The following is a 17233-nucleotide window of genomic DNA, read 5'->3' as shown; positions in this document are numbered from 1 at the left end:
AATTTCGCAGAGTCCGCGCTCGTGCGAAAATGCTCCATGCACCCTCCCTCACCATCGACACCTCGAATCTAACGCCTTGCGCTGGCGCACGTTTACTCTATCGCTCTACAAGTCTCGAAGGATCCTCGTCAAGCGAAGGGTCAGCCTCTCCTCTCCCCTCTCTCCTCTGATGTTCGGTCATCCTGATTCTCCTCTTCCTCTGCGATGACAACAGATCCGAGTCTTCTGATCCTTCGAGTATGGATCCAGAGAACTCTCCTGCAAGTTCAGTCTCTTCTATACGCGCCAGATTCGAACAACTCGCGTCATCTTCGCCGACCTCCTCTACCTCCTCCTCGGCTTGCCCTCCGTTCCCTCTACCGACTCTCGCACCAGCTACTTTATCACCTCACGAACATTCGACACAAAGGGGAAATGGTTCAAAGGGCAATGGTATGAATGCGGTGCAGATGGAGAGAGGAGGAGAAGACGCTTCGAGGTCAACGAATAGCTCACAGGAGAGCTGGCATAGTCTAGAGGAATTGAGAGGAGTGGGAAGAGAGGGCGAGGCTGAGCCAGTTCCCTCAACACCGACTCTCAAAACTTCGAATCGACCTCCTCCCCCTCCGAAACCTACCTCTCTGCATCGTTCCGCTACTCTTACTGCTACCGGAACAGCCAAACTACCGATACTCTCGACGGATACGCTTCCTCTCCCAATCCCTCACGAAACTCGACCTACCAGCCTCGTTCGCGCATCGACTTCGTATCGAAAAGCCCCTCCTCCTCCTCCAAACTCGCGTCAGAAAACCTCCGTCAGCTTCGCCAGCTCCTCTTCCACATTCGGCGATGACGAAGAAGCACCTCCGACTCCTGTCGCACCAACAATCGGGAATCTTCAACCTCAAACGATCGATAGACCTCCTTCGCCAACTCTGTCCGTCAAGAGTATAGCAAGTCGCTTCGACTCTCCTGAACCACCTCGAAGGAGTCAACAGATCGAATCGAGTAGTGCGAATCCGTTCGGTCGAAGGGGAGATGAAACTCAATCAAACGACGGATCAGAAGCAGAAGGAATCGAATACGACGAGGAGGAGGAGGAGGACGAGATCGCTTCAGATTCGACTTATACGAGCTCTGACGAGGATGAAGAGGCCCATCTACCTGAAGCGGTCAAACAGGCTGCCCCGATGGTTCCACCTCGACCATCGATGTCAGCACATTCCGACTCGGAACCAATCCTTCGAGCTCCGCCTCCTCTTCCTGCACGTTCCGGCACCGCATCTTCGACCTCGACGAATGGATCCTCTACCTTGGCTCCAACATTCACAGAATCGGGCGTGTTCAGCGGTTCTCCTGCGAACTCGATTTCGAATGGTTCTCCCGCTCCTCCTTGTCCAGTTCTTCCTCCTCGCGCCGACACTGTCCCCCCCCTATCGAACCGCCCCCCTGATCTTCCTATGCGTCCGACACCATCTCAAGCTCGTTCTCCTTCTCCGACGAACGCTCGCACGCCAACAGTTTCAAATACCCCCTACGTTCCTCCTCCTCCTCCAACTCGAACTGTTCACGCAACAGAGAAGATCACTCCTCGACCGCCTACGATTCACGGCGGAGATGGCTCGAGTGACGAGGAAGAACTCGACGAAGCGGCAGCGAGAGCGCAAGAATTCCCAGACGCGACTTTCGCGAATCGCCGACCTCCTACCCTTCGTCAGCGACGACAGATTCAGTCGAACAACCACTTCTACTCGTATGCGATGCGAGGTCACCAAGTCGTCACGGCTCATCATCGAATTCATATTTGGCGACCCGCGACTTCGAGTCTCGCCGACGAAATCACGATCGAGAACGATAAACACAAATTCCTCTGTCTCGAATTCCGAGCCGCTGGTCTCAACAATCCGGAAGAAGATGGTCGATTCGTCTGGGCGGGAACGAAGGATGGACACCTTTACGAATTCGACCTAATGGAACGCTCGATCACTCAAGTTCGAACGAATCTTCACGCTCATCCCGTCTCTCACATCTTCCGCATCGGACGAGCAATGCTCACTCTCGACGATTCGGGCAAATGTCACTACTTCCCCGAAGTCGAAGATGGAAGAGCGGCGCTGTTAGGAGGACCGAGTCGACAACAGAGGGTGCCGGAGAAACAGACTTGGGCAGCTCTGATCGGGGACGAGTTGTGGACTTCTTCCGGACCGATCACGAAACAAGGCGCGACGGCCGTTTCGATGCGAAGTCCTCAAATTCGTGTATTCGATCCAACTGGAGTTCGACCGTTCTCTCTTCTGCCTCGACCCCTCGTTACACCTGAATCAGCAGGAGTCTTCGGAGCTGTCACCGCATCGGCAGTCGTTCCGTCTCAACCAAACCTACTCTTCCTCGGTCACGATAACGGCTTCGTCTCGGTTTGGGATCGGACGAACTACTCTTGCGTCCTCGTACAGAGACTGTCTCCTTACAGTATCTCTGCCCTCGTCGGAGTCAAGAGGTATCTATGGGCTGGGTTTCGGACGGGGAATATCTACGTGTACGATGTCGATAAAGAACCCTGGACGGTCCTCAAAGCTTGGAAAGCTCACAAGGATCCGATCGTTTCCCTCGTCGTCGATCCTTCCGCACTCTGGACGGTAAGCTCTTCTCACTCTTTGTCTCTGGGTGCTGTGACTGACTCGGCGACGTGAACAGGAGGAAATCTTGCAAGTAGCGTCTGCGACTGCCGATGAGATTTCGCTGTGGGACGGATTCTTACGCGACGATTGGCTCGGTGAGCTCACTCATATGCCTTCACCCTTCTATCATCTCTGACATGACCTCTCTACCCAGACCACGAGCTTCATCTGCGTCAACCCGATTTCTGCACATTCCGATCGATTCGAGCTCTCTGCGTTTCGTGGAATATCGACGCTTCGAGACCTCACGACCTAGTCGGAACAATGGACAACCTCGAGTTCCTCAAGAATGCGCTCCATAGCACCGATAGTCCAGACATCATCTCGTTTGGATTCCAAGAAATGGTAAGGCGTGTGGAGAATCATTTTGAGCTGCACAAGCTGACGATCTTCTCCGCCTACAGATCGATCTCGAGGACAAGAAACTTACAGCGAGTGAGTCATCGTGCGCTTTCCTCAGGCCTCTCGTGCAAGACTGACCTCGTTCGGAACAGAATCAATGTTGCTGAGCAAAAAGAAGACGACCGATAAACTCTCGAACGGAGTTTCTTCCGCTTACCGACAATGGCACGACAAGCTCGTCCAAGCAGTTCGTCTGGCGATGCCACCCGAGGAACCATACACTGTCGTACATGTTGGAGATATGGTCGGCGTGAGCTCCCTTTCCTTCTCTCTCTCGCTAGATGCAGCGCTGACGAGTCTCGTTCGCGTTTAGCTCTTCTCTTGTATCTTTGTCAAGACGAAAGAAGCGGATCGGTTGAGGGACATCTCACTCATCACGGTAAAGACTGGGATGGGGGGCCGATACGGAAACAAAGGAGCTATCTTATCTCGTACGTTTCTTCTCCTTCCTCGCCCAGTCGAACGTCTGTTGACAAGCGTTTCATTCCCAGGTTTCGTAATCGACGACACATCACTCTGCTTCATCAACGTGCATCTCGCAGCGGGACATTCTCACGCTCGACAACGTAATCGAGATCTAGTCGATATCCTCGAAGACAAAGCATCGTTTTCCGATGGTGCTTCGAGCTTCGGCGCCTATTCCCCTGGAGCGAGTGGGACGAACGTTTTCGATCACGAGTTGACGATTCTTAGCGGTGATCTCAATTATCGAGTAAGTTTCAACCTCTCTCTCTGTTGTTCTGGCCTGTCACTCATTCGTCTGTCTCTGTAGATCGACGCCAGGAGAGACTTCGTCATCTCGGCCATCGCTTCAGGCCAAGCTTCTTCGTTGTTACCTTTCGATCAATTGAACAAGACTCTCGCAACGAATCAAACCTTCCGATTGAGATCGTTCCGAGAACCGACTATCACGTTCCCGCCTACGTACAAGTACGATCCCGGTACGGACAACTACGATAGTTCCGTCAAGCGACGAATCCCAGCTTGGTGTGATCGAATCCTTTACCGTGCGTTTCCTCTCTTTCCTCTCCTTGAATCCTCGCTCATCTCTCTGTGTGCGCGTGCTCTATAGGAGCTGATCGAGCCGATAAAGTCTCCCCTCTACACTACAAACGTTACGAAGTGAACGTTTCCGACCATCGACCCATCTCCGCCGCGTTCGATTTACAAATCAAAAGTATCGTACCCGAAAAGAGAAGTCTCGTATGGAACGAGATCGAGAATAGTTGGAAAGGAGTCGAGAAACAAGTATTGGAGGAAGCTAAGAAGTACTACGAAGGGTTTTGAGTTCGACGAGAAGGAGAAATAGACACTTTGCTCAGCAGTTTTTTTTGTATTCATTCACTATTGTACTGATTTAGAGATAGACACTACTTTGTCCTTTTTATTCCTCCCTCGTCCTCCTCTCTCTCTCCTCTACATGCCCATACATCCCCTTAGAACCTGAATGAAAGTTTTTGTTTTGTTGCTTTAAATGTGAAAGATACCAGTCTGTTTGCTCTCCCTCGTTCTGTACTCGCTTTTGAGGGCTAGACTTCTCGTTCAACGCTCGAATGCGTGACCGCCGTTTAGCGGATCAGCAATCGTCTTTGCCTCTCTTCATTTCGAAAGCTTCTCCTTATTCCACGTGGAATTACAGCAATGAATCGAGGAAATCTTCTCCACCTCGTTTCGTTTCGTCCGCTACGAGCTTTCCATCCTTGTTTTTCATCCCAGGTAGCGGGGGTGGTTTCCTCACGTTTGTTGAATTTATTGCGGAGAAGGACGGTTTGGATGATTTCGTTGAGGTCGAGAGAGGTGGTGAAGGAACGGAGAAACGATCTTTCAAGTCTGCACCGCTCAAGCGAATGATCAGAGAGCGAGTTAGATCGAGAGAAAGTGAGAATGACTTACCTCGAATGGCCTGAGCTCTCCTAGCTTCGCCTTCGAGTCCCTTCATCTCGTCTAATTCGCTACTATCCCTCAATACGACTTTCCCTTTCTGTTTTCCTATCCGTAGATGCGCGAACGAAGCGTCTACGTCGTCGTCGTCCGAGTCGTTCTGAGTGGATTTCGAAAACGGTGTAGAAGTTTCAGACAGTTTCGATTGTTGTTTCGATAGGAAGTCATGTAAAGCTTCGGCTTCGGCTTGTTTGTGCGCTGTACGTCGATTCAGTCAACTCCAATCACATAGTGAGACTGAGAGAGCGAGAGACGTACCTAGTAACTCCTCGTCGACTTCGTCGGGATCTCCCGTTTCTTCTTCCTCGTCCGATTCCTTGTACCTATCCGCGTTCGACCCTAGCCTCAACGCTCGTTCCTGTCTCGTTTCTCGAGGTCGACTTGGATCGGAGGCAGTCGAAGGATTTGAACCGTTGTTGAGCGGGATCCCATGCGATTTCTTGTACTGCTTCGAGGCTAATTGCTTGTGCTTGTTCTGTAATACCATCTCGAGATCGTGTAGGAGTGAATAGAGAGAGCGAAAGAGAGAGGTTTCGCCGTCGTCATCGAACTCTTTCATCTCTCCCTTCTCACTCGCTACCGGCAAAGAATCTTCAAGGTCGCGTCTCGATCAGGGTGCGAGAGGGAATTGAATGGACACTGGTAGTACTTCGAACCGACCACCTCGATTGCGTCGTAAAGTAACGCGTCCTCTCTCTCCATTCTCATCCCTCTCTCATCCTCACTGACTCTCTGGGTGTGTAGTCCTCTGCATTCAAATTATCCTTATCTCGAGGAGTCTCGAATTCGTACGCTCAAGCGGTTCAACCTCCTCCAACTCCTTCACTTCCCGGTCCTTCCTCCTCTTCGGATCCAGCAACTACTACAACTCCTCAAGACTACACCTTCGTCCTTCCATCCCCTACACCCTCACCCACTACTTCCAATCCCCCTGATTCCCCATACCCTCCCGAACCGTCCCTCGAAATGTTCCCTCAATCAGCTCCTTCGATTTCTACGAACCCTTCCGCGGCGAGTTCGACAACTACAGTGAACTCTTTCCCGAACGTTCCTTCTCCGAGCTTGACTTCGACCCTAGAGTTACTCAAACAATTGGTGACGAAACGGTTAACGGCATGGAATTATCTCAAGAATGTTTCGCAAGGGAAAATTTATTGGTTTAACGTACGTCGCTCACTCCGTTCACTTTGACACCTCACCTCACAGTAGATAGAACGAGGCTGATTGTGAAACGGGCAAGCCACGTACAGACGATTCTCTTAACGAAAGAAGAATTAAGACAATTCTTCCCAAACGATAAAATGAGAGCTCGGTATGTCCTTCCCTCCTCTCTCCTCCCCTTCCTTCATACGCACCCAGCTCACTCACTCACTGAACGTACGGATGCCTATGTAGTACAAGTCGATTCACCATCCTCTCCATGTCCCTCTCCCCAATCCTCGAAATCCATCAACCAAACGATTTCCTTCGAGGGCTCTACAACCTCGTTCAAGAATTCGAATCGATTCCGGAAGAGAAATTTGCGAGTCTCGTAACTGCTTCGGGTAGCAACGGGACCGGGGGAGGTTTGGCAGCAGCGGGAGGATTCGGGTTTAGTGCAGGAGGTGGGATTGCGGGAGGAGGAGGGGGAGCTGGAGGAGTGGGTACAAAATCGGTAAGTTCCATTATCTGTTTTCGAGAGTTCAGAGTTGTTACAAAGCTGATGAACTGGGGTTCGAAAGGGTCAAAAATCGTTATTCAAGCTCAGTTCAACGAAGAATCGGTCGAAAGCGACTTCTGGTACTTCAACTCCAGCAGCATCTAGTACAACAGGGACAGGATCATCGATAGGAGGAGTTGCAAGTAGTAGCGCTTCGATCGCGTCGAATACTTCGGGAGGAGGAGGAGGCGGAGGAGCAGATTTTGCGTTTGGGGAAGGGTCGGAGACGGGTTATTTATTCATTCCGAACATCGTAAACCTCTCACTTCCAAAGTTGCATGCTAGTGAAGATCCGCTGACGGGTTCGATGGGGGTGTTTAGCCATTCGAATTAGATTACCTCCAAGTCCTCACAACAACCTGCGAACTCCTGATCCGGGTGTATTCGAAGATCTCTAGCTACCTAGGAGTCGGTTCCGAACCAATAAAGACCCCGAGCGGTGGGATCGTAGGAACTGGTGGAGGAGGAGGAGTCGGAGCATTGAGTCAAAATTTAGCGGAAATCGTACTGAAAATCGATGGGAAACTTAAAGTGAGTCCTCCCTCTCTCTCTTCTTTCTGTACTTCTCCCCAGAGAGTCTGTTGCTGATGGTAACTGAGTGTGGTTGGTAGAAATTGATCGCGTTACTCTCGAAAGAAATCGATAACCTAGCCCGAATAGCGATCCGGAACGAACTCGACGTACTTGGAGGTGGTGTCGAAGGATGGGGATTCGAGAATAGTAGTGGATTGGGGTTGATGGCGACGGGAGGATCTGGGGGAGGTGATTGAAGGAGTTCAAGCTCAAGCTCGATCTTCTGGTTTTTGCTGGTGTTTGGTATGACTCTTGCGCGCGTTCGGGTAGTAAATCTTGTTGACATTCTACTATATACTTCTCTTCGAACTTCTCTGCTTGCGTCTAATTCGGCGAGAGTGCGATGCGGTGCCCAGGGTCGAACTCTTCTTTCTCCCCCTCACTTCTATCTCGTCTCACAATCTGCTCCGCTCCTTCCTCCGCCATTCCACCATGTCATCACCAACAACACCCTCCTCCTCAACACGCAGTAAACGAGGCGCCCTAATAATCTTCGAAGGACTCGACCGATCGGGTAAATCAACTCAAGTAGCTCGACTCGCGGAACGATTAAAGCGGGAAGGGAGGAAGGTGAAACAGATTGGGTTCCCTGGTGAGTCTTTCCACGCGCTTTTGTGCCGAGGAGAGGGAGTGAGAGAGGGAATGAGATCAAGAGAGAGGTGTGGCTCTGTCCAGCGTTCCAAGGCTATGAGGGGCAAAAGGAACGGCTCGAATGGAGTTATACGGGCTGTAACTCGATCGGGCTTCACGTACAGCTCACCTGATCGCGTAGGATGAGACTCGCAACACGAATCTCGCTCCGTTCGTTTCGCTGACTCTCCCTCGCTCGTGTACTGGCGCGTTGTTGTAGATCGTACATCCCCTACTGGACTCCTGATCAATTCCTATCTAACGCAGAAAGACACTAAATTATCAGACGAAGCCATCCATCTACTTTTCAGTGCGAATCGTTGGGAGAAAGCGTAAGATTTCCTCTCTCTTCCCCTCACCCCCCTTCGCTCTCCTACGCCGAGCTGACGAGATTGATGTGATGTGTAACATGTAGGGAGGAGATCAGGAGGGGTTTAGAATCGGGGACAACTATAATCTGCGATCGATACGCATTCTCAGGAATCGCTTTCTCAGTTATCAAAGTCCGTCCCATCTCCCTCCCTCTCTTCCTTCTCCCTTCTCTCTTCCTCCTGCTGATGTCGTTTGATTGCTCAGGGTTTAAGTTGGGAATGGTGTAAATCCCCCGACATTGGACTCCCCTCCCCGGACCTCGTCCTCTTCCTTTCCCTCTCCCCCTCTACCTCTCTCCTTCGTTCAGGGTTCGGGGAGGAACGATACGAGACGAAAGAGATTCAGGATAAAGTGAGGAAAGTGTTTGAGAGGATGGGAGGGGAATGGAAAGATGAGGAAGGGAAAGGGGTTTGGAGGGAGGTTAGCGCGGAGGGAACGATTGAGGAGGTCGAGGAGAGGATACGGGAAGGGGTAGAGGGACTGTTTGAGAAGAGCGGACGGCTGGAAGGAGAGGTCGGGAAGCTTTGGGTAGAATGAAAAGAACGAAAGAGAGATCTTGATTTCGCACAGAACTAGCTGAAGACAGAGAGAGGGGAGAGCTAGAGGAGACAGAAGCATATGAGAGCAGACGTACAAAATAGACAGTAGAGGAGAGAGCGCAGCAGAAAGAGAAACAAAACAGACAGAAAATCTATACACAAAATCGCCACCACACCGCGTTCATCCTTAGACATTAACGAAACTTCCCGTGATATAAACACTTTCCCCACCTCTGCCATTCCCACCACTTCTCCCTTCACTCTCACTTCCAACCCCTAAATCTTCAATCGAACTCGTCCCATACCCTCCTTCATCGTCCTCATCGCTGCTCTCACTCACGAACCCTCCCTGACTCCCTTGCTGAGTCTGTTGCGACTGAGTATTCGGTACGAAGAACCCATCCTTGATCGGTACTTGCGAAGGACTCTTCGTTGCGTTCGAGTTCATGTGAGCGTGAGGTCCAGGACCGGGTTTCAAACTTTCCGGAATTTCCTTCTCCCTCGCTTTTCCCTTCTCCGTTGACGCAGTAGGTAGTGGCGGTAATGGTCCCCTCCCACTTCCGTTTCCTCCAAGTCGACTCTGTCCACCACCTCTCCTAGCGCGTAGAGCCCTCACTCCCGATTCATAGCGTTCAATCAACCAGTCCCTTCCTTGGATCATCCAGTCGATCGCTCTGTGGTTCCCTACCAACCACGAAACGTTATTGAGGTAATAGTACGTCCAGGAGGAGGAACCGATTAATGAAATGGGGGATGCGTGAGAGGGGTGAAGGAGGAGGAGAGAGATTTTCCTAGTCAGGGATGAGAGGGGGGAACGGGGTCGCGAGAATGATTTCGGGGAGGAAGCAGGAGAGATGGGAGAGGTTGTGCGACGAGAGAGAGCGGGTGCGTAGAGAGAGGAAAGACGGATAGGGAGAGGTTTAGACTGAGGAGTTGAAGTTTGAGTTTGCCGAGGGGAGAGGGGACCGAGGTCAAAAGAACCGACTTGGAGGATTGAGAGTTTTAGATCGGGTCTAGGGGTTGAGAGGAGGAGTTCTCGACGGAGGGAATGGAAGAGCGAGGAGAGGGACTGGGAGAGGGTTGAAGAGAGGGAAAGGAAGGGGAGTGAAACGTTTGAGGGAATCGAGGGTACTACAAACGAGCGAAGGGGGAACGTCAGTACTGGACGAAAATGGGAGAGGGAGATGGGACAGAGAGAGCTTACGAAGGAGTAGGTAAACGGAAGTAGGTAATCCAGGTTTCGAACTCGAGTTTCTTAGGAATGGTAAAACTCCTTTCGAGACCAAAACGAACGTAGCGATTCTCTCCGTTAAATCTCGTTTGACTTGATCTGGTTCGATCGCTTCGAGTGGGACCAACGACGAGGAGGAGGTTGAGGTTGAGGTCGAGAGGGATAGACAATCGATGAGGGAAGTGAGACTGAGAGCGTGAGACGGTCGCGAGAAGGGATCGCCAGAGGTGTGGAGAGGGAATCGGAGGGAGAGAGCGGTCGAGAGGGATCGTAAGAAGGGGGAAACGGAAGAAGACTATCATTCGACAAGCTCTTGTCAACTCAACACTCGAACGAAGAAAGCGAGAGGCGAGAATTCACCTCTGTCGGATCCAAAACGAGTACTTTGATCCACCCTCTCCCTTGTCTCTCTAATCTCTCTACCTCGTCCGGATCACTAACCGTCGCAATAACTACCCACCCCTTCTTCTCCAAATCCAATGCGATTTCTCTTCCCTCCGTCGAATCCGCTCCCAATACCAAAACTGCTTCTTTCCTCACTTCCCCTGCTATCCCAGGATGCGTAGAGGGTACTAATCTCATGGGTCTGTTCTTTGGATCGGGGAGGAGGGAAGCGGGAACGACGAGAGAGAAGAGAGGTTGAAGAGTTCGTGGAGAATAGTATTGAATAGCTCCGGTCGTCATTGATACCGTTGCGAGAGCGTAGAGGTAAGGATGTCGTGCTAGATGAGTGCACAGGTCTTGAATCCATCGAGGAACCGCACCGAGTGGGGAAGAAGAAGCGCTCGAAGAAGGGGGAGGGGAAGGAGGGGCCGGGGGAGTCGATTCGAGCCACGAGGAAGGAACGGGTAAAGGAACGGTACCTCCATTCGTGAGTTTATCGAACACTCCACCAGGGGAAAAGAGAGCAGAGTGTAATCGTTCTGGTAGTTGATGGAGGTTCGGGAGACCTTCGGAAGGGACTACAGAGTCCCATGTACGGGACAGCGCGTCGAAGAGGTCGTTGATAGAGTCTGACATCCCTGTCGTCGTTGATCGGGTTGGTGGAAGAGTGAGAGAGCAGTCGCGACTCTCTTGATCTTCCTCCCCTTTGTCCTCTCAACGAGATGTCATACAGACAGTCACTCTACCCATCGAGCAGTAGTACATTAGGGAACTCTGCGACGACTCCATCTCCATCAGCGATCAATTCCTTGCTCGATAAACAACGTCAAGTGCAACATTTCCATCAGATCTTGAAACATTCTCAGAACCTCTTGCAGCTGTACGAAGGGTATACGGAGAAGTATAACGTACTAGTAGGGGGATCAGAAGGTGAGCAATCTCTGTCTCCTGCTCACGAGCTCGAGGAAAGGGATGTTGCTCGACTTCTTCAACGCGTTCCCTCGATCGTACAGCCGTAGGAGACGTAGTAGAACATTGGCAGAACGTATTCCGTGCCACATCTCTCGCTCTCGGTGAATCCCGTCTCCTTTTTCTCTCGCACCCGTGAACCCCAAACTCATTCTCTCGAAATTTGTGACCTCTTAGGCTCGATTCACACGCAGAAACAAGCAATCGCAACGAGGGAAAACGTACCGATCGAGGAAGTTGAATTACCGAGGAATGCGAGACCGGATCAATTGGTTAGGTTACCGGTAGAAGACGATTCGAATCTAATGTCGCCCTCGCCGACACAAGGCGAAGGGGAAGGAACCCCTACGGGACCTCATTAGCACTGTGCGATGGTAGAAAGAGATAACGAGATTCGTCAGGGCGCAGTGGATGGAGAGGATAATTGTACGGTTTTACGTTTGTTGTTTTCTTTTCGTTTTTTTTCATCCCTTGTTGTATTACTCCTCTTGCTTTGCTACTGCAACCCGCGATCTTCTCGTCACTGTCTCGCGCTCTGTAGCTCCCATTCTCATTCTCGAGTGCGGCCAGGAGAGACATCGCTCTCGAGAGAGAAAACAGATGGAGAGAACGTCTTGTGACTTTGATTCGAGACAAACAAGATGACAAGCGGGGGAATAAGAGCACACAAAAGAAGAAAGGAGAGAACTATGTAGAAACAACATCCAGTTGAGAAAGAGGCAAGACTAATCCTTAACAAGAAAAATCGAAAAACACGAGTTGAAAGGAAGTGATGGGGAGGATGAAAGTCGAAATGAATAAGACGATGAGTGATGAAGATGGGAGATGGTGTATACACAATACAGAGACGAGATGAGATGAGTTTAGAAAGCGAATCCGTTATCCCTCCTCTTCTGTCTCAGCCTAATCGGGCTTCCAGGTCTTTCACCAATAATCCCCGCTAGATCCATCGGTTCAGGGTTCCAAGATCTCGAACTCGGTTTCATCGCCTGTGTCGAAGTCGGTTCGACTGGAGGAGGATTCGAAGGAACGGAAGTAGAGTAAGCGGTTTTCGAACGACGAGGTGGGGACACGTCGAATTGGAATGAAGAAGGTTTAGGTTTCGGAGGAGCTGTAGGTCGAGTGAAGTAAGAAGCGTCGAGTTGGAAAGGAGGGATCTCGAGTTTCGGGAGGAGGACCTTTCGTCGTTTGGCGATTCCATCGAAAGGGGAGGTAGGTGCGCAAGAGGGACTCGTTGGTGAGGTAGTTGGGTAGAAGTCATCCTCTGAGTAATCGAGAGGGGTAGAGAGAGGGGAACAAGAGGCTGAAAGGGACGAGTAATCGGATTCGAGGGAAGGAGTTGAGAGATTCGAGGATCCATAGGAAGTGTCCCCATCTATCCTCTTTCCAAACCAACCTCCTCCTCCTCCTGCTCCATTCCGTCTCTTAGCCGGTGATTGATCAGTCGGACTGAGGAAATTCAGGGCCCGGGTAATTCGTTCCATCTCTTCTTCGTCCCTCTGACTCTTAACCGGTGGTAAAGTATCAATCAAATCCCTTTCGTCCAACTGCGAGGAGGTCGGTACTAGTTTACTCGAAAAGTAGTCGTCGAGTTGAGGGTGAGGGGAACCGGAAACGTTCATTGTTGTTCGTGAATTAGTCGAGTTGCCGAACGGGATAGGGGAAGTCGGTTTAGATGCGCAGTATTGTTCTAAGAAAGTTGGGAGGGTCATGGTTTTCGAGTGTGAGTTTCGGATGGGAGGAAGAGGGGAAGGAAGAGAGAGAAGGGAAACGAGGGGAACAGCTTACCGAAAATCGGATTTCTTCGGAGAGAAAATCCACCGGCCTTTTCTTCTTTTGCTTGAGAAACTTCTAGACTTTTTGGAGGGGGGGAAATCGTTCTTCCCTTTTCGCTGATGAGAGAGAGCAAAGTCGCAAGTTGGAAAGCAAAGAGAAGAGAGAGAGAGCAAAGCAGCGGACGAGGGTGCTTCCGGAAAAGAGGGTTTCGACCGCGAAATCGATCCTCGCAGAGAAGTCGCGGAGAAGTCGAGTGGGACTCCTCTTCAGCTTGGGCAATTTACGACTCTCTCTCGCGTGGCCGAATCTCTCCTCACTCAGAGTCACTCACTCGGTTCTGTTTCGAACTCGGTTTGAAGATCCCACAAGACAGAAGGGAAAGAGTTTTCCTCGCACAGCAGCTCGAAACGGGAGACCACTTGGAAGTTTTCTCTCGAATGAGTCCAACTCCACATTATTTCGTACACGTCCAATCGTAATGGAAACCCGTCTACTGTACTCGTTAGTATGCGAGGTGGCAGGTCAACCAAGGGAGAGAGCGCGGAGAAACAGACGAAGGCGAAAAAGGCGAAGAGCTTTTCGAACGAAAATCGTTTCCGGAAACGATTCGAGAACGAGGCAAGTTGTTCGAGGAGCTCTAGGAATGATAAGCCTCGATACGTCCAGTAAGGTTTCGTACACCGAAAGACGGAGAAGCGACCGTAGAACAGAGGGAGGAAACCGAGGGGAAAGATTGGGAAGGAAGGTTTTTTCTTGAGCTGTGACCCTTTGACCTCGAGCGGTGCAGCTAGAGCTTTCGTCGACTTGCACAGCACAGCGCATACAATACAGTACATCTGTGGTCGTAACCTTCTAGGTTTCAGGAGGATCCTAGGCCAAGGCCTAGTCGAACTTACAATGGATGAGTAGCCGCGGAAAGCTAACAGCCTGACTCAGCTTCGTGCCGAAGGCTGAGCGCTGAGGAAGGGCAGACTTGGCGTGAGGGAGATTAGCCGTCAACGGTGTTGTTTGGTAAGCGCCGGCGGGAGTTACTGCTCGGACCGACGCTCTCGAGAAACTGCGAACTCGGGAGAGACGACCTCGACGAATAGACGGCGTGAAGAAGAGAAGAAAACTGCAAGTTTACAGGACTGTACTGTATGTAAATACGACGGACTAACTACTACTTTAAATTCGAATAGATCCCAACGACTTTCGAAGTTTAGTTGTTGAGGATGTAAAGCGAGAGGGCAGCGGCGGATCCAGCGAAGCCGACAACAGAAATTGCGGATTCCTTTGAAAGCCCACCTTCGATCCATCCGAGAGCAGCGGCAGCGATGTCGAGGACGTCGGAGATGAGGTCGGCCTCTGCAAAGTGAAAAAAAGGTAAGTTTCCGAAATTTTCGACGTCAACGGTGAGAAGACTCGACTACTTACGGACGGCACGGGTGACGACGGCGGCGGGAAACTTCGACGCGCTCGCAAAGGCATTGCGATACTGATCAGAAGCAGCTTCCCATTGATTCGAGAGGATTGAAAGTTGAGCTGAGATCCACGATTCTGAGCAAAACAGAGGCCGTTGGTCGGAGCAAGAGATAGGTTACGTCGGCGCAGGCTCTCGGAGACGGAGCCTAGGTGAACACGGAGTCGCTAACGGATCTCTTTCAGGTCTTGCGAAGTTGAAAGTCGGTTCTCGATCAGGCTCGAATCGAGGACAATGAGTCGTCGGAACAGATTGTCAAGTGTTTTCTGCTCGCTCCGTGGTATCAAGGGGGTAGATGTCTTGTAAGAAGGACTGTGCAGAGATGGAGGTCACTGACCGATCTTGCGATACATTTCATTCCACCGATTCGGACTCCGAGGAGCGTTCGAAAGTACCAATTTCGTCTGGTCGACTTGCTTGACGTAGTCCACAACTTTCAATCTATCCCGCGTAGAGGTGAGTGAGTGCCGGGTCAGCTCGATGCCCGAGAAAAGCGGAGGACAGCACCGACTCACTCAACAACCTTTGCCAGATCTCGACTGAAATGGTTGATGACTCGATAACTTCGTTTCTTCGCGGTCATATGCAAGGGAAAGATCCTGTCCAAGTCGTGGCGAGAGGACGTGAGAAGTGGACCTGCGGAAATAGAGCTTCGGATTCAGCTCGGGTCAACTTTCGAGCGCAAAGTCAAGCGATACCTCGTTCGAGCATCGCCATAAGCTTCTTGAAATCTTGACGGTAACGCGATCGAGCGAGAGCTCTGACGGGCACACAGATAAGCGAAGTCTTCTTTCTTCAATCGAGCTCGCAGAACGGGATCAGAAATAGAGAACTGACTTATTTCGTGTCGATTCCGACTCAGGAAGCACAAAAGACATCTCGACGTCTTCACTACTATCGCTACATACCTCCCTAGCAGAACCATCGTCGTCGCTGTCTTTTTCAAGCGTCCACTCTTCTTCTTCTGCGAAAATCGTTGCACGCGGTTGCTTTCGCCGACCTCCGGCCCTCGTCGCTGGGCTGAATCGGACCGTCGGAGAGCTATGTTGAAGTCTATGGAGAGTCCGAGCAGCAAGTGAGGGCGATTCGTCAGATCTCGAGTGAGCGAACGAAGTCGAGTGATCTTTCGATTCTCCCTTGGAGGCGGCTTGGAGAATGACTGCCTTTGTTGGCGGAGTTTTGATAATCGTCTGAGGCGTCCTCGGCGAAGTACCGGAGTCTCAGTCACGAGAGGAGACGAATCCGAAGCGATTGGTGCACTAGGAGCGGAACGACATCTGAGATACGAAGCAGTAGATTGACGACGAGGACGAGAGGGTTGAGCAGGTGGCTGCAGGCTGTAGCGGGATCTGAGCACTTCGAGAGGGTTGACTGGTCAGCTTGTGCCGAAGACTCGGAGGACAAGCAAGCGAGGGCAGACTTGGCGTGAGGGAGATTAGCCGTGAATGGTGTTGACTGGTGAGCTTCGTCTGAAGCTACTGCACAGACCAAAGTCAGAACGCTCGCACGAAAGACGTCGATAAAGAGACGAGAAAGCTGCGAAGAAGAAAAGAAAACTGCAAGTTTACAGGACTGTACTGTATGTAAATACGACGGACTAACTACTACTTTAAATTCGAATAGATCCCAACGACTTTCGAAGTTTAGTTGTTGAGGATGTAAAGCGAGAGGGCAGCGGCGGATCCAGCGAAGCCGACAACAGAAATTGCGGATTCCTTTGAAAGCCCACCTTCGATCCATCCGAGAGCAGCGGCAGCGATGTCGAGGACGTCGGAGATGAGGTCGGCCTCTGTGAAACGAAACAGAGTAAGTTTTCGAAATTTTCGACGACAACAACGAAAGACTCTGCTACTTACGAACGGCACGGGTGACGACGGCGGCGGTAGAGTCACGCATCAAGAGACCGAGAACGATGTCACGGGCAGCGGTAAGACGGACGCTGAAAGACGAAGAAGAGTCAGTTTGAGAATCTCGAGGAGTCGACGGGAGAACTCACGCAATGGCGAGCTCGGAAGCATCTCCGGGTTGAGTGGTGTTGTGACCGACAGAGACGGAAGCGGTAGCTCCTCCAGGTCCAGATCGGGTAGAAGCACCGAAACCTCGGGAACCGTCTGCAAAGAAACGAAGCGATTGAGCTTTCATCGCCCTGGCGCAACTCGAATCGAATCATTACTCACAACGGAAGGGAGTCTTGGTGGAAGCGCAGAAAGCGGGGGCGAGGAAACCTGCGAGACCGGTACCGATTTTCTACGAAATGGGGAGAACGAGGTCAGCTGCACGTTCCAATTACGGAAAACTCGGAACAATACGAGACGAAGACTCACGATGATGGAAAGGAGCTAAATACAACAACGAGGATAGGTCAGCTACGAGTTCGGCTTCATCGTTGAGATCGCATCGGAGGGGGAAGGGAGAACGCGTTGGAAAGTGGGGAGGGGAGCGAGGGAACCACGTCGCCCGAACGCAAGGAAGGAGTGGACTCACGTTAACCGATCGTTGGTGGGTTTGGAGAGTGAGCCACGAGGAAGGGGAGGAGAGTCCGGACATGTTTAAACTGGAAAACGAGAGCGAAACGGGGTGAAACGTCAGCGATTGAGA

The 17233-nt window shown here is 51.3% G+C and overlaps 9 protein-coding genes across 9 annotated transcripts; 4 read left to right on the top strand and 5 right to left on the bottom strand.

Moving 5' to 3' along the window:
• Positions 1 to 239: 239 nt before the first annotated feature.
• Positions 240 to 4346, top strand: JCM6883_001147 (uncharacterized protein; the record flags this gene model as incomplete). The annotated part of the gene is made up of 9 exons (XM_076633684.1): positions 240 to 2615; positions 2674 to 2752; positions 2812 to 3002; positions 3062 to 3092; positions 3152 to 3309; positions 3373 to 3490; positions 3551 to 3771; positions 3832 to 4066; positions 4132 to 4346. The coding sequence occupies 9 exons, from the start codon at positions 240 to 242 to the stop codon at positions 4344 to 4346; spliced, it is 3624 nt and encodes a 1207-aa protein (XP_076486378.1).
• Positions 4347 to 4692: 346 nt separating this feature from the next.
• JCM6883_001146 (uncharacterized protein) lies at positions 4693 to 5487 on the bottom strand (the record flags this gene model as incomplete). Its single annotated transcript, XM_076633683.1, has 3 exons — positions 4693 to 4889; positions 4953 to 5198; positions 5259 to 5487. 3 exons carry the CDS (start codon positions 5485 to 5487, stop codon positions 4693 to 4695), a joined length of 672 nt encoding a protein of 223 aa, XP_076486377.1.
• A 145-nt stretch (positions 5488 to 5632) lies between these two features.
• JCM6883_001145 (uncharacterized protein) lies at positions 5633 to 7469 on the top strand (the record flags this gene model as incomplete). The annotated part of the gene is made up of 7 exons (XM_076633682.1): positions 5633 to 5680; positions 5745 to 6164; positions 6251 to 6312; positions 6396 to 6654; positions 6722 to 6952; positions 7021 to 7230; positions 7311 to 7469. 7 exons carry the CDS (start codon positions 5633 to 5635, stop codon positions 7467 to 7469), a joined length of 1389 nt encoding a protein of 462 aa, XP_076486376.1.
• Positions 7470 to 7704: 235 nt separating this feature from the next.
• CDC8 (bifunctional thymidylate/uridylate kinase) lies at positions 7705 to 8811 on the top strand (the record flags this gene model as incomplete). The annotated part of the gene is made up of 4 exons (XM_076633681.1): positions 7705 to 7864; positions 8123 to 8234; positions 8318 to 8405; positions 8479 to 8811. 4 exons carry the CDS (start codon positions 7705 to 7707, stop codon positions 8809 to 8811), a joined length of 693 nt encoding a protein of 230 aa, XP_076486375.1.
• A 189-nt stretch (positions 8812 to 9000) lies between these two features.
• JCM6883_001143 (uncharacterized protein) lies at positions 9001 to 11064 on the bottom strand (the record flags this gene model as incomplete). The annotated part of the gene is made up of 3 exons (XM_076633680.1): positions 9001 to 9944; positions 10018 to 10339; positions 10405 to 11064. The coding sequence occupies 3 exons, from the start codon at positions 11062 to 11064 to the stop codon at positions 9001 to 9003; spliced, it is 1926 nt and encodes a 641-aa protein (XP_076486374.1).
• An 86-nt stretch (positions 11065 to 11150) lies between these two features.
• JCM6883_001142 (uncharacterized protein) lies at positions 11151 to 11759 on the top strand (the record flags this gene model as incomplete). The annotated part of the gene is made up of 3 exons (XM_076633679.1): positions 11151 to 11358; positions 11442 to 11501; positions 11575 to 11759. 3 exons carry the CDS (start codon positions 11151 to 11153, stop codon positions 11757 to 11759), a joined length of 453 nt encoding a protein of 150 aa, XP_076486373.1.
• Positions 11760 to 12260: 501 nt separating this feature from the next.
• On the bottom strand, positions 12261 to 13109 carry JCM6883_001141 (uncharacterized protein; the record flags this gene model as incomplete). Its single annotated transcript, XM_076633678.1, has 1 exon — positions 12261 to 13109. One exon carries the CDS (start codon positions 13107 to 13109, stop codon positions 12261 to 12263), a length of 849 nt encoding a protein of 282 aa, XP_076486372.1.
• A 1265-nt stretch (positions 13110 to 14374) lies between these two features.
• On the bottom strand, positions 14375 to 15218 carry JCM6883_001140 (uncharacterized protein; the record flags this gene model as incomplete). Its single annotated transcript, XM_076633677.1, has 4 exons — positions 14375 to 14520; positions 14590 to 14712; positions 14973 to 15076; positions 15151 to 15218. The coding sequence occupies 4 exons, from the start codon at positions 15216 to 15218 to the stop codon at positions 14375 to 14377; spliced, it is 441 nt and encodes a 146-aa protein (XP_076486371.1).
• A 1060-nt stretch (positions 15219 to 16278) lies between these two features.
• JCM6883_001139 (uncharacterized protein) lies at positions 16279 to 17182 on the bottom strand (the record flags this gene model as incomplete). The annotated part of the gene is made up of 6 exons (XM_076633676.1): positions 16279 to 16424; positions 16492 to 16574; positions 16632 to 16746; positions 16813 to 16882; positions 16960 to 16974; positions 17120 to 17182. 6 exons carry the CDS (start codon positions 17180 to 17182, stop codon positions 16279 to 16281), a joined length of 492 nt encoding a protein of 163 aa, XP_076486370.1.
• Positions 17183 to 17233: the final 51 nt, after the last annotated feature.

This window comes from Sporobolomyces salmoneus (genome assembly GCF_050403485.1).
Source record: "Sporobolomyces salmoneus JCM6883 DNA, S_salmoneus_JCM6883_v1_ctg42, whole genome shotgun sequence".
Classification (NCBI taxonomy): domain Eukaryota; kingdom Fungi; phylum Basidiomycota; class Microbotryomycetes; order Sporidiobolales; family Sporidiobolaceae; genus Sporobolomyces; species Sporobolomyces salmoneus.
Note: the sequence above shows the minus strand (reverse complement) of the source record. Positions and strands in the feature narration are given on the sequence as shown.